The 13,978-nt window shown below is 58.9% G+C and overlaps 1 protein-coding gene across 1 annotated transcript in view; it reads right to left on the bottom strand.

The window, feature by feature from the left end:
- The window catches only part of INPP5F (inositol polyphosphate-5-phosphatase F), a 49,572-nt gene extending 36,609 nt beyond the window's left edge, over positions 1-12,963 (bottom strand). The window contains exons 1-2 of the mRNA XM_040435154.1: positions 12,727-12,963; positions 7,842-7,922 (exon numbers count right to left, since the gene is read on the bottom strand). Coding sequence (XP_040291088.1) covers positions 7,842-7,922; positions 12,727-12,823 — 178 coding nt within the window. The 5' untranslated portion in view covers positions 12,824-12,963. The remainder of the gene's footprint in view (positions 1-7,841; positions 7,923-12,726) is intronic.
- Between the last annotated feature and the right edge of the window lie 1,015 nt (positions 12,964-13,978).

Raw genomic sequence — 13,978 nt, forward strand, 5'->3', positions numbered from 1 at the left:
CTGCATCCTGAGGGCACAGAGAACAGTCATAGCCAACATAGTCCTCTCTACGTCTCCACTGCAAGCAGTGTGTCCTGCGCCTGCCGGGTGCCAGCCCCACGTGGAACTAAGGGCCAGTCCTATGGAAATAGAGCAACGGCTCTTTCAGAAAGCCTTTGCCAGAAAGAAATGTCAGAGGATCTGTTCAGGGCTGGAACCCCCACTGATCGCCCCCATCCAAGGATAGAAGGGGACACGACGCTTCTCCACGAGTGGGCTCTCAGCACCCGGACCGAGGCCTGCTCACACAGCTAGAGACAACCCTGGACCATTGTACCTTACACATAACATCCTCATGTCCGCCCCATATACAATGCCAACTAATGTCAGCAATCACGCCTGCCCACCCACCTCATACCAGTCTACCTCATACCTACCCACCCACCTCATACTCACCCACCTCATACTCATCCACCTCATACCCAGCCATATCACCAACCCCAACTTATACCCCCCATCCATGTCATACCCACCCACCTCATACCTACCTACCTACCTCATACTCATCCACCTCATACCAGTCTACCTCATACCCGGCCATATCACCAACCCCAACTTATACCCCCCATCCATGTCATACCCACCCACCTCATACTCGTCTACCTCATACCTACCTACCCACCCACCTCATACTCATCCACCTCATACCAGTCTACCTCATACCCGGCCATATCACCAACCCCAACTTATACCCCCCATCCATGTCATACCCACCTCATACTCATCCACCTCATACCAGTCTACCTCATACCCAGCCATATCACCAACCCCAACTTATACCCCCCATCCATTTCATACCCACCTCATACTCATCCACCTCATACCAGTCTACCTCATACCCAGCCATATCACCAACCCCAACTTATACCCCCCATCCATGTCATACCCACCTCATACTCATCCACCTCATACCAGTCTACCTCATACCCAGCCATATCACCAACCCCAACTTATACCCCCCATCCATGTCATACCCACCAATCCACCTCATACCCACCCACCTCATACTCATCTACCTCATTCCTACCCACCCACCCACCTCATACCAGTCTACCTCATACCCAGCCATATCACCAACCCCAACTTATACCCCCCATCTATGTCATACCCCCCATGTCATACCCACCCATCCACCTCATACCTACCCATCTCACACCCCCCCCAACTAATACACCCCATCCACGTCATACCCCCCCCATCCACCTCATACCCAGCCATCTCACACACACCCAACTTATACCCCCTATCCACCCCATCTCACCCCCCCCCCATCCACATCATACCCCCTATCCACCTCACACCCACCCAGGGGAAGGGTCTGGGAGAGGGCAAACCGAAGGGCAGTTCATTTACATAGTGAAGCAGGGAGGCGTCCGCTCCCTGATTCACCGCCGCTCCCCTGCAGGCCGCACATCGTGCTGCTGGCTGTGGGGGAGGGGAGGTGAAAGTCTGGGAACCAGCCTCCTGCACGACGGGTGTGGGTGTCAGCGCATCTGCTGCTGCTGGGACCACAGCGAGGGGGGCACAAGGAGGAGACAAGACCACAGCGAGGGGGGCACAAGGAGGAGACAAGACCACAGCGAGGGGGGCACAAGGAGGAGACAAGACCACAGCGAGGGGGGCACAAGGAGGAGACAAGACCACAGCGAGGGGGGCACAAGGAGGAGACAAGACCACAGCGAGGGGGGCACAAGGAGGAGACAAGACCACAGCGAGGGGGGCACAAGACCACAGCGAGGGGGGCACAAGAAGGAGACAAGACCACAGCGAGGGGGGGCACAAGAAGGAGACAAGACCACAGCAAGGGGGGCACAAGAAGGAGACAAGACCACAGCGAGGGGGGCACAAGGAGGAGACAAGACCACAGCGAGGGGGGCACAAGACCACAGCGAGGGGGGCACAAGAAGGAGACAAGACCACAGCGAGGGGGGCACAAGAAGGAGACAAGACCACAGCAAGGGGGGCACAAGAAGGAGACAAGACCACAGCGAGGGGGGCACAAGGAGGAGACAAGACCACAGCGAGGGGGGCACAAGGAGGAGACAAGACCACAGCGAGGGGGGCACAAGGAGGAGACAAGACCACAGCGAGGGGGGCACAAGGAGGAGACAAGACCACAGCGAGGGGGGCACAAGGAGGAGACAAGACCACAGCGAGGGGGGCACAAGGAGGAGACAAGACCACAGCGAGGGGGGCACAAGGAGGAGACAAGACCACAGCGAAATCAGGCCTGAGAACTAGGGAAGGAAAAGGGACACCTCCTACTGAAAACCCTAACTGACTACCAGTATGAACAGACCCCAGAGGTAGGGGAGTTCATACGCATTAATACCTTGAGGAGTCTCTAGCCCTATGGGACCCTGGTACTAAGGGCAGGGACAACACTACCTGTTCCTCCAAAAGGAAGGACGAAACAGGAGTCTACTTCAGGCCCAATACAAACAATAGGGAAATGCAACACACAGAACCCATACAAAATACAAAAGGGGAAGGAAAGACTTAACTTCAAAAGGAGCAATGGAAGCACCAGGAACTCAGCCGAGATCCACTCACCAAATATCCACAACTGAAACTGAAGCTATAAACCGCACAGCATTGTGGGAGAAGCAACCATAAACAAGGAAGGTTAAATGACCACATTTGCAACACCTGAGGCAAGGGGTGCGGCCATTACCAGAAACAACACAGACACCTACTGATCCACAAGGAAAACCTGTCAGATCAAACCACGTGTTGCCAGTCTCAAAATCTCTTGCCACCTGTCGCGGGAACGTCCATGACAGGAGGGGGCACAAGGCACCCTGGATAAGCAGACATCATGCCGACGCCAGCGATACCCTGGAAGAGGTAGGACCAGTGGACATCACGTTGACACCAGCGACACCTTCGATGAGTTAGAACCAGAGGACATCATGCCGACACCAGTGACACCCTGGATGAGGTAGTACCAGAGGGCATCACACCAACACCAGTGACACCCTGGATGAGGTAGAACCAGAGGACATCATGCCAACACCAGTGACACCCTGGATGAGGTAGAACCAGAAGACATCACGCCCACATCAGTGACATCCTGGATGAGGTAGAACCAGAGGACATCACGCCCACATCAGTGACATCCTGGATGAGGTAGAACCAGAGGACATCATGCCAATACCAGTGACACCCTGGATGAGGTAGAACCAGAGGACATCATGCCAACACCAGTGACACCCTGGATGAGGTAGTACCAGAGGGCATCCTGGATTAGGTAGTACCAGAGGGCATCACGCCAACACCAGTGACACCCTGGATGAGGTAGAACCAGAGGACATCACGCCCACATCAGTGACACCCTGGATGAGGTAGAACCAGAAGACATCACGCCCACATCAGTGACACCCTGAATGAGGTAGAACCAGAAGACATCACGCCAACACCAGTGACACCCTGGATGAGGTAGAACCAGAGGACATCATGCCAACACCAGTGACACCCTGGATGAGGTAGAACCAGAAGACATCACGCCCACATCAGTGACACCCTGGATGAGGTAGAACCAGAGGACATCATGCCAACACCAGTGACACCCTGGATGAGGTAGAACCAGAAGACATCACGCCCACATCAGTGACATCCTGGATGAGGTAGAACCAGAGGACATCATGCCAACACCAGTAACACCCTGGATGAGGTAGAACCAGAAGACATCACGCCCACATCAGTGACATCCTGGATGAGGTAGAACCAGAGGACATCATGCCAACACCAGTGACACCCTGGATGAGGTAGAACCAGAGGACATCATGCCAACACCACTGACACCCTGGATGAGGTAGAACCAGAGGACATCATGCCCACATCAGTGACACCCTGGATGAGGTAGAACCAGAAGACATCACGCCAACACCAGTGACACCCTGGATGAGGTAGAACCAGAGGACATCACGCCCACATCAGTGACACCCTGGATGAGGTAGAACCAGAGGACATCACGCCCACATCAGTGACACCCTGGATGAGGTAGAACCAGAGGACATCACGCCCACATCAGTGACACCCTGGATGAGGTAGAACCAGAGGACATCACGCCCACATCAGTGACACCCTGGATGAGGTAGAACCAGAGGACATCATGCCCACATCAGTGACACCCTGGATGAGACAGAACCAGAGGACATCACAACGAAATAGGAGGTAGGGGAGTTCATACGCATTAATACCTTGAGGAGTCTCTAGCCCTATGGGACCCTGGTACTAAGGGCAGGGACAACACTACCTGTTCCTCCAAAAGGAAGGACGAAACAGGAGTCTACTTCAGGCCCAATACAAACAATAGGGAAATGCAACACACAGAACCCATACAAAATACAAAAGGGGAAGGAAAGACTTAACTTCAAAAGGAGCAATGGAAGCACCAGGAACTCAGCCGAGATCCACTCACCAACTATCCACAACTGAAACTGAAGCTATAAACCGCACAGCATTGTGGGAGAAGCAACCATAAACAAGGAAGGTTAAATGACCACATTTGCAACACCTGAGGCAAGGGGTGCGGCCATTACTAGAAACAACACAGACATCTACTGATCCACAAGGAAAACCTGTCAGATGAAACCACGTGTTGCCAGTCTCAAAATCTCTTGCCACCTGTCGCGGGAACGTCCGTGACAGGAGGGGGCACAAGGCACCCTGGATAAGCAGACATCATGCCGACGCCAGCGATACCCTGGAAGAGGTAGGACCAGTGGACATCACGTTGACACCAGCGACACCTTCGATGAGTTAGAACCAGAGGACATCATGCCGACACCAGTGACACCCTGGATGAGGTAGTACCAGAGGGCATCACGCCAACACCAGTGACACCCTGGATGAGGTAGAACCAGAGGACATCATGCCAACACCAGTGACACCCTGGATGAGGTAGAACCAGAGGACATCATGCCAACACCAGTGACACCCTGGATGAGTTAGAACCAGAGGACATCATGCCGACACCAGTGACACCCTGGATGAGGTAGGACCTGCTAACATCACGCCAACGACACTCTGGAAGAGGCGGACATCACACCGATGCCAGCAACACCCTGGATGAGGTAGAACCAGAGGACATCACACCGATGCCAGGAACACCCTGGATGAGGTAGAACCAGAAGACATCACGCCCACATCAGTGACACCCTGGATGAGGTAGTACCAGAGGACATCATGCCAACACCAGTGACACCCTGGATGAGGTAGAACCAGAGGACAGCATGCCAACACCACTGACACCCTGGATGAGGTAGAACCAGAGGACATCATGGCAACACCACTGACACCCTGGATGAGGTAGAACCAGAAGACAACACGCCCACATCAGTGACACCCTGGATGAGGTAGAACCAGAGGACATCATGCCAACACCAGTGACACCCTGGATGAGGTAGAACCAGAAGACATCACGCCCACATCAGTGACATCCTGGATGAGGTAGAACCAGAGGACATCATGCCAACACCAGTGACACCCTGGATGAGGTAGAACCAGAGGACATCATGCCCACATCAGTGACACCCTGGATGAGGTAGAACCAGAAGACATCACGCCAACACCAGTGACACCCTGGATGAGGTAGAACCAGAGGACATCACGCCCACATCAGTGACACCCTGGATGAGACAGAACCAGAGGACATCATGCCAACACCAGTGACACCCTGGATGAGGTAGAACCAGAGGACATCATGCCCACATCAGTGACACCCTGGATGAGGTAGAACCAGAAGACATCACGCCAACACCAGTGACACCCTGGATGAGGTAGAACCAGAGGACATCACGCCCACATCAGTGACACCCTGGATGAGACAGAACCAGAGGACATCACAACGAAATAGGAGACACCCTGGATGAGGTAGGACCTGGGGTTCTGTCTCTTAATGCAAGGTGTATTGGCACCGCCGTGTAGGCGCTGATTATAATACACTAGGTCAAGGATGGCCAACCTGCGGCTCTCCAACTCCCACCATGCCCAGCTGTAGCATGGGCATGCTGGGAGTTGTAGTTTTGCTGGAAAGCCTCAGGTCGGCCATCCCTGCTGTAGGTGTAGCTAGAGGAGTGGCTTAGTGTAAAAAAGATTTGCTGCAGCGCCTTTATGTAAATTTGAGTAACAAGTGCAAGGGGGGGGGGGGGATCCTTGCCTCGGGCGCTAGAAAGCCTAGCTACACCACTGCATCATACCCAACCCAACCCTTACTGATCGGGATCTTCATCCTCAGTTCTAGAGGGGAGGGGGGGGGGGGTTTACCGATCAGCGTCTCCATCCTCAGTTATGGGGGGGGGGGTTTCATGATCAGCGTCTCCATCCTCAGTTATGGGGGGGGGGGGTTTCATGATCAGCGTCTCCATCCTCAGTTATGGGGGAAGGGGGGGTTTACTGATCAGTGTCTTTATCCTCAGTTATGGGGGGGGTACCGATCAGCATCTCCATACTCAGTTATGGGGGGGTACCGATCAGCAGCTCCATACTCAGTTATGGGGGGGGGGGTACCGATCAGCATCTCCATACTCAGTTATGGGGGGGGGGGGGTACCGATCAGCATCTCCATACTCAGTTATGGGGGGGGGGTACCGATCAGCATCTCCATACTCAGTTATGGGGGGGGGTACCGATCAGCATCTCCATACTCAGTTATGGGGGGGGGGGGGGTACCGATCAGCATCTCCATACTCAGTTATGGGGGGGGTACCGATCAGCAGCTCCATACTCAGTTATGGGGGGGGGGGGGTACCGATCAGCATCTCCATACTCAGTTATGGGGGGGGGGGGGGGGGTACCGATCAGCATCTCCATACTCAGTTATGGGGGGGGGGGTACCGATCAGCATCTCCATACTCAGTTATGGGGGTGTACCGATCAGCAGCTCCATACTCAGTTATGGGGGGGGGTACTGATCAGCATCTCCATACTCAGTTATGGGGGGGTACCGATCAGCATCTCCATACTCAGTTATGGGGGGGTACCGATCAGCATCTCCATACTCAGTTATGGGGGGGGGGTACCGATCAGCATCTCCATACTCAGTTATGGGGGGGGGGGGGGTACCGGATCAGCATCTCCATACTCAGTTATGGGGGGGGGGGGGTACCGATCAGCATCTCCATACTCAGTTATGGGGGGGGGGGGGGGTACCGATCAGCATCTCCATACTCAGTTATGGGGGGGGGGTACCGATCAGCATCTCCATACTCAGTTATGGGGGTGTACCGATCAGCAACTCCATACTCAGTTATGGGGGGGGGGGGGGTACTGATCGAGCATCTCCATACTCAGTTATGGGGGGGTACCGATCAGCATCTCCATACTCAGTTATGGGGGGGGGGGGGGGGGTACCGATCAGCATCTCCATACTCAGTTATGGGGGGGGGGGTACCGATCAGCATCTCCATACTCAGTTATGGGGGGGGGGGGGGGGTACCGATCAGCATCTCCATACTCAGTTATGGGGGGGGGGGGGGTACCGATCAGCATCTCCATACTCAGTTATGGGGGGGGGGGATGATTTACTGACCAGGGTCTTCATCCTCAGTTTTGGGGGGGGGGGGGATGATTTACTGATCAGCATCTTCATCCTCAGTTATGGGGGGGGAGGGGTGATGGCGTTCCTGCAGACAGAAGGCCACCACAAGCGGCGCAGGTCAGAGGGTCACATACTTCTGAAGTGACGTTCCCCTCCATTGGTAATCCTAGAGGTTTAATCACCCATCATGACCTCATGAGTCACAGGAGCCCAGCCCAGAGCTGACTGCGCACGCGCTGCGGCCCCGGTGGCGTCTCACCTGCGTGCAGCTGCACCTTCCCGATGATTCCTTCCACCAGCCCCAGGCAGATCGGGTTCCAGGCCAGAAGCAGGTCTGTGGCTGCCAAGAGAAGAGAGAGAACAGCCATGAAGAACAAGACGAGGGCCATAGACCTGGGACAGACGCCCCTTCACCCATCAGCAGTAGGTTCTGCAGTCTCCACAAACATGTGAACAAGGGAGCTCTGGATGGGCACGGCGGCCAAGGGCTCCCTGCCCCGTTGTTCACCCGCCTGAGGCCTATCATGCAGCGAATAGGATCTCATGGAGCAATGATGTCATCGCCACCATCTGGCCCGGGCACCTCAGGATGTAGGCCTGCAGCTGGGAGCCGAACTTGGGCGAGTATTCTTGACCACAGGAAACATTACTGGGGGCACTATAGGGGGCATTATGTCTGAGGGGGCTGTAGAGGTGGCAGTATAGAGAGTATTAATACTGGGGACACAATACGGGGCATTATAAGGGCAGTTTTAACCCTGGGGCACAATATTACTGCTAAGGGGGCATTATTACTGGAGGCACTTTTCTCTGCAGTGTAGTAGTGCATTGGGGAGCACAGCAGGCACGATACTGGGGGGGCAGAAGGTGGGCATTGCTGGGGCACCAAGGTGGGCAGGGTGATGTCTGCGTGACAATGTGTGGCTGAAAGAAGTTGTCATGGCGGTCTGGTCCTAGGGGAGAAGATGAGGGAAGAGAGCGTCTACATCAGAGGAGACGTCACTGGATGCAAGAGGCAAGTAGTACTAGATTCTCCTGTATGTTTGGTAGCACTGAAGGACCAGGCAGTATGCTGCTGCGGAATCGACTGCATCTCACGCCCTCAGCCCCTCCTCCATCTTAAGACGGTATGAACGGGTGCGGAGACAACGGGGCCACAAACGATGCAGACAGAAGACAGTGTGCTGTCCACATCCGTAGTTCCATTCCACGGCCCCACACAAATATAGAGCATTTTCTATATAGCGCTGTCCCTGTGCGTTACGCAATACGTGGAACGCACGCGGCCGGTATCCATGTTTTGCGGATCTGCAATTTGTAGCCTTAGAGACAAGTGGAGGAGGACGGAATGTGGCAGCGAGCACATTGTGCTGCACCGTGGGGTTTGGATCGGCCCCTCTCCCACACAGTCGGCCCCTCCGGGCCCCACTCCCACACAGTCGGCCCCTCCGGGCCCCACTCCCACACAGTCGGCCCCTCCGGGCCCCACTCCCACACAGTCGGCCCCTCCGGGCCCCACTCCCACACAGTCGGTCCCACTCCCACACAGTCGGCCCCTCCGGGCCCCACTCCCACACAGTCGGTCCCACTCCCACACAGTCGGCCCCTCCGGGCCCCACTCCCACACAGTCGGCCCCTCCGGGCCCCACTCCCACACAGTCGGCCCCTCCGGGCCCCACTCCCACACAGTCGGCCCCTCCGGGCCCCACTCCCACACAGTCGGCCCCTCCGGGCCCCACTCCCACACAGTCGGTCCCACTCCCACACAGTCGGCCCCTCTGGGCCCCACTCCCACACAGTCGGTCCCACTCCCACACAGTCGGCCCCTCCGGGCCCCACTCCCACACAGTCGGCCCCTCCGGGCCCCACTCCCACACAGTCGGCCCCTCCGGGCCCCACTCCCACACAGTCGGCCCCACTCCCACACAGTCGGCCCCACTCCCACACAGTCGGCCCCTCCGGGCCCCACTCCCACACAGTCGGCCCCTCCGGGCCCCACTCCCACACAGTCGGGCCCCACTCCCACACAGTCGGGCCCCACTCCCACACAGTCGGGCCCCACTCCCACACAGTCGGGCCCCACTCCCACACAGTCGGGCCCCACTCCCACACAGTCGGGCCCCACTCCCACACAGTCGGGCCCCACTCCCACACAGTCGGCCCCTCCGGGCCCCACTCCCACACAGTCGGCCCCTCCGGGCCCCACTCCCACACAGTCGGCCCCTCCGGGCCCCACTCCCACACAGTCGGCCCCTCCGGGCCCCACTCCCACACAGTCGGCCCCTCCGGGCCCCACTCCCACACAGTCGGCCCCTCCGGGCCCCACTCCCACACAGTCGGCCCCTCCGGGCCCCACTCCCACACAGTCGGCCCCTCCGGGCCCCACTCCCACACAGTCGGCCCCTCTGGGCCCCACTCCCACACAGTCGGTCCCTCTGGGCCCCACTCCCACACAGTCGGTCCCTCTCCCATACAGTCAGCCCCTCTGGGCCCCACTCCCATACAGTCGGCCCCTCTCCCACACAGTCGGCCCCTCTCCCACACAGTCGGTGCCTCTGGGCCCCTCTCTCACACAGCCGGCCCCTTTGGGCCCCACTCCCACACAGTTGGCCCCTTTGGGCCCCACTCCCACACAGTTGGCCCCTCTCTCACACAGTCGGCCCCTCTCTCACACAGTCGGCGCCTCTGGGCCCCTCTCTCACACAGCCGGCCCCTCTGGGCCCCACTCCCACACAGTCAGCCCCTCTCTCACACAGCCGGTGCCTCTGGGCCCCTCTCTCACACAGCCGGTGTCATGCCCCACTCTGACGATGTGCGGAGGTCGGCCAGGATAGCAGCACGAGTTTAGTGTTTGTTTTGGAGCCGTGCTGGATCCGCCCCTCATCAGGTGCACTGGGTGGAGTCATTAGTTTAAATAGTAAACCAGACAGTGCTCTGGGCAGATTATACTCATCATTGTGGTCTTGGAAGGTTGGCTGTCTGCTCCAGCTCAGGAAGAGAAGTGTTATTTCAAGTTTGGTTGTTTTGTGTCATCTCTCCCATCCAGGTTCTGTGCGAGCAGGCTGCTCCTATTTCCCTACTTCACCATCTCAGGGAATTCAGGGTTTTGTCAGCCCAGGCACGGGGACACCTCATACCTACCTTAAAGGTCTGTAGGTGGGCTGAGCAGTGCAGGGAAAGAGGTCAGGGATTAGCTAGGAGGTGACCCTTCCCTGTCTCTCGCCCAGAGCCTGATCGGTGCGTTATCTGTTAGACTGAGTGCACGCCCGCCGTGACAGCCGGCCCCACTCCCACACAGTCGGCCCCTCCGGGCCCCACTCCCACACAGTCGGCCCCTCCGGGCCCCACTCCCACACAGTCGGCCCCTCCGGGCCCCACTCCCACACAGTCGGCCCCTCCGGGCCCCACTCCCACACAGTCGGCCCCTCCGGGCCCCACTCCCACACAGTCGGCCCCTCCGGGCCCCACTCCCACACAGTCGGCCCCTCCGGGCCCCACTCCCACACAGTCGGCCCCTCCGGGCCCCACTCCCACACAGTCGGCCCCTCTCTCACACAGCCGGCCCCTCTCTCACACAGCCGGCCCCTCTCTCACACAGCCGGCCCCTCTCTCACACAGTCGGCCCCTCTCGGCCCCACTCTCACACAGCCGGCTCCTCTGGGCCCCTCTTTCACACAGCCGGCCCCTCTGGGCCCCTCTCTCACACAGCCGGCCCCTCTGGGCCCCTCTCTCACACAGCCGGCCCCTCTGGGCCCCTCTCTCACACAGTCGGCCCCTCTGGGCCCCTCTCTCACACAGCCGGCCCCTCTGGGCCCCTCTCTCACACAGTCGGCCCCTCTGGGCCCCTCTCTCACACAGCCGGCCCCTCTGGGCCCCTCTCTCACACAGTCGGCCCCTCTGGGCCCCTCTCTCACACAGCCGGCCCCTCTGGGCCCCTCTCTCACACAGCCGGCCCCTCTGGGCCCCTCTCTCACACAGCCGGCCCCTCTGGGCCCCTCTCTCACACAGCCGGCCCCTCTGGGCCCCACTCTCACAAAGCTGGCTCCTCTGGGCCCCTCTCTCACACAGTCGGCCCCTCTGGGCCCCTCTCTCACACAGCCGACCCCTCTGGGCCACTCTCTCACACAGCCGGCCCCTCTGGGCCCCTCTCTCACACAGCTGGCTCCTCTGGGCCCCTCTCTCACACAGTCGGCCCCTCTCTCACACAGCCGACCCCTCTGGGCCCCTCTCTCACACAGCCGGCCCCTCTGGGCCCCTCTCTCACACAGCTGGCTCCTCTGGGCCCCTCTCTCACACAGTCGGCCCCTCTCTCACACAGCCGACCCCTCTGGGCCCCTCTCTCACACAGCCGGCCCCTCTGGGCCCCTCTCTCACACAGCCGGCCCCTCTGGGCCCCTCTCTCACACAGCCGGCTCCTCTGGGCCCCTCTCTCACACAGTCGGCCCCACTCTCACACAGCCGACCCCTCTGGGCCCCTCTCTCACACAGTCAGCCCCTCTGGGCCCCTCTCTCACACAGTCAGCTCCTCTGGGCCCCTCTCTCACACAGCCGACCCCTCTGGGCCCCTCTCTCACACAGTCAGCTCCTCTGGGCCCCTCTCTCACACAGTCAGCTCCTCTGGGCCCCTCTCTCACACAGCCGACCCCTCTGGGCCCCTCTCTCACACAGTCAGCCCCTCTGGGCCCCACTCTCACACAGTCAGCCCCTCTGGGCCCCTCTCTCACACAGTCAGCTCCTCTGGGCCCCTCTCTCACACAGCCGACCCCTCTGGGCCCCTCTCTCACACAGTCAGCTCCTCTGGGCCCCTCTCTCACACAGTCAGCTCCTCTGGGCCCCTCTCTCACACAGCCGACCCCTCTGGGCCCCTCTCTCACACAGCCGACCCCTCTGGGCCCCTCTCTCACACAGTCAGCCCCTCTGGGCCCCTCTCTCACACAGTCAGCTCCTCTGGGCCCCTCTCTCACACAGCCGACCCCTCTGGGCCCCTCTCTCACACAGCTGGCCCCTCAGCTTTTGGGAAAGTTGAGTGACAACTACCATGCTCTCAATCCCAGCTCCCCCAGGTGTTGTCAGCCAGCCTGTCAGACACCTCGGGGGCCCCCGCAGTCCATCATTACCTGCCTTTCTGTCCATATGTGACTGACCTGGGCGGCTGCTGAGGGCCCCGTCCTGGCGGCTGCACCACACGGCCCGGTCCCCACTCTGCAGGATATAATGGTCCTTGGCTTGGAAAAGCTCCATGACTGGGAACGGAGCCGCACACAATCCAGCGGGAGAGGCGGCGACTGCGGCGCTCACACATCCATAACACGGAAGAGGTGGTACAGTCCGAAACCACCCCCTGCGCCGAAGATGGTTTGTTCCAACCTCTCCCTCAGAAACATTTCACTGAACCCACTGGACACGCCCACCATAAAAAAAAAGGTGAATGATGACAGGTAGAAGGGTTAATAACAGCTCCGCCCCTCCCGGATTCACTCGTCAGTAACCATCACCATGGAAACCGGGCCCGCGAGGAAGGAGGCGGCGGTACCGCAGGTTACCTCAGTGTGCACGGTACCGAGGAGTGCCCTGAATCACTGACAGAACCCCCTGCCGGGCACAGCACCCCCCCTCTAATATATCCGGGCACAGCACCCCCCCTCTATATATCCGGCCACAGCACCCCCCCCCCCTCTAATATATCCGGGCACAGCACCCCCCCTCTAATATATCCGGGCACAGCACCCCCCCCCCCCCCCTCTAATATATCCGGGCACAGCACCCCCCCTGTAATATATCCGGGCACAGCACCCCCCCTCTAATATATCCGGGCACAGCACCCCCCCCTGTAATATATCCGGGCACAGCACCCCCCCCCCCCCCTCTAATATATCCGGGCACAGCACCCCCCCCCCCCCTCTAATATATCCGGGCACAGCACCCCCCCTCTAATATATCCGGGCACAGCACCCCCCCTCTAATATATCCGGGCACAGCACCCCCCCCCCCCCCTCTAATATATCCGGGCACAGCACCCCCCCTGTAATATATCCGGGCACAGCACCCCCCCCTGTAATATATCCGGGCACAGCACCCCCCCTGTAATATATCCGGGCACAGCACCCCCCCTCTAATATATCCGGGCACAGCACCCCCCCCCCTAATATATCCGGGCACAGCACCCCCCCCCTAATATATCCGGGCACAGCACCCCCCCTCTAATATATCCAGGCACAGCACCCCTATAACATATCCGGGCACAGCACCCCCCCTCTAATATATCCGGGCACAGCACCCCTATAATATATCCGGGCACAGCACCCCCCCTCTAATATATCCGGGCACAGCACCCCCCCTCTAATATATCCGGGCACAGCACCCCCCCCCCTAATATATCCGGGCACAGCACCCCCC

This window comes from Bufo bufo, chromosome 6 (genome assembly GCF_905171765.1).
Source record: "Bufo bufo chromosome 6, aBufBuf1.1, whole genome shotgun sequence".
NCBI classification, from domain to species: Eukaryota; Metazoa; Chordata; class Amphibia; order Anura; family Bufonidae; genus Bufo; species Bufo bufo.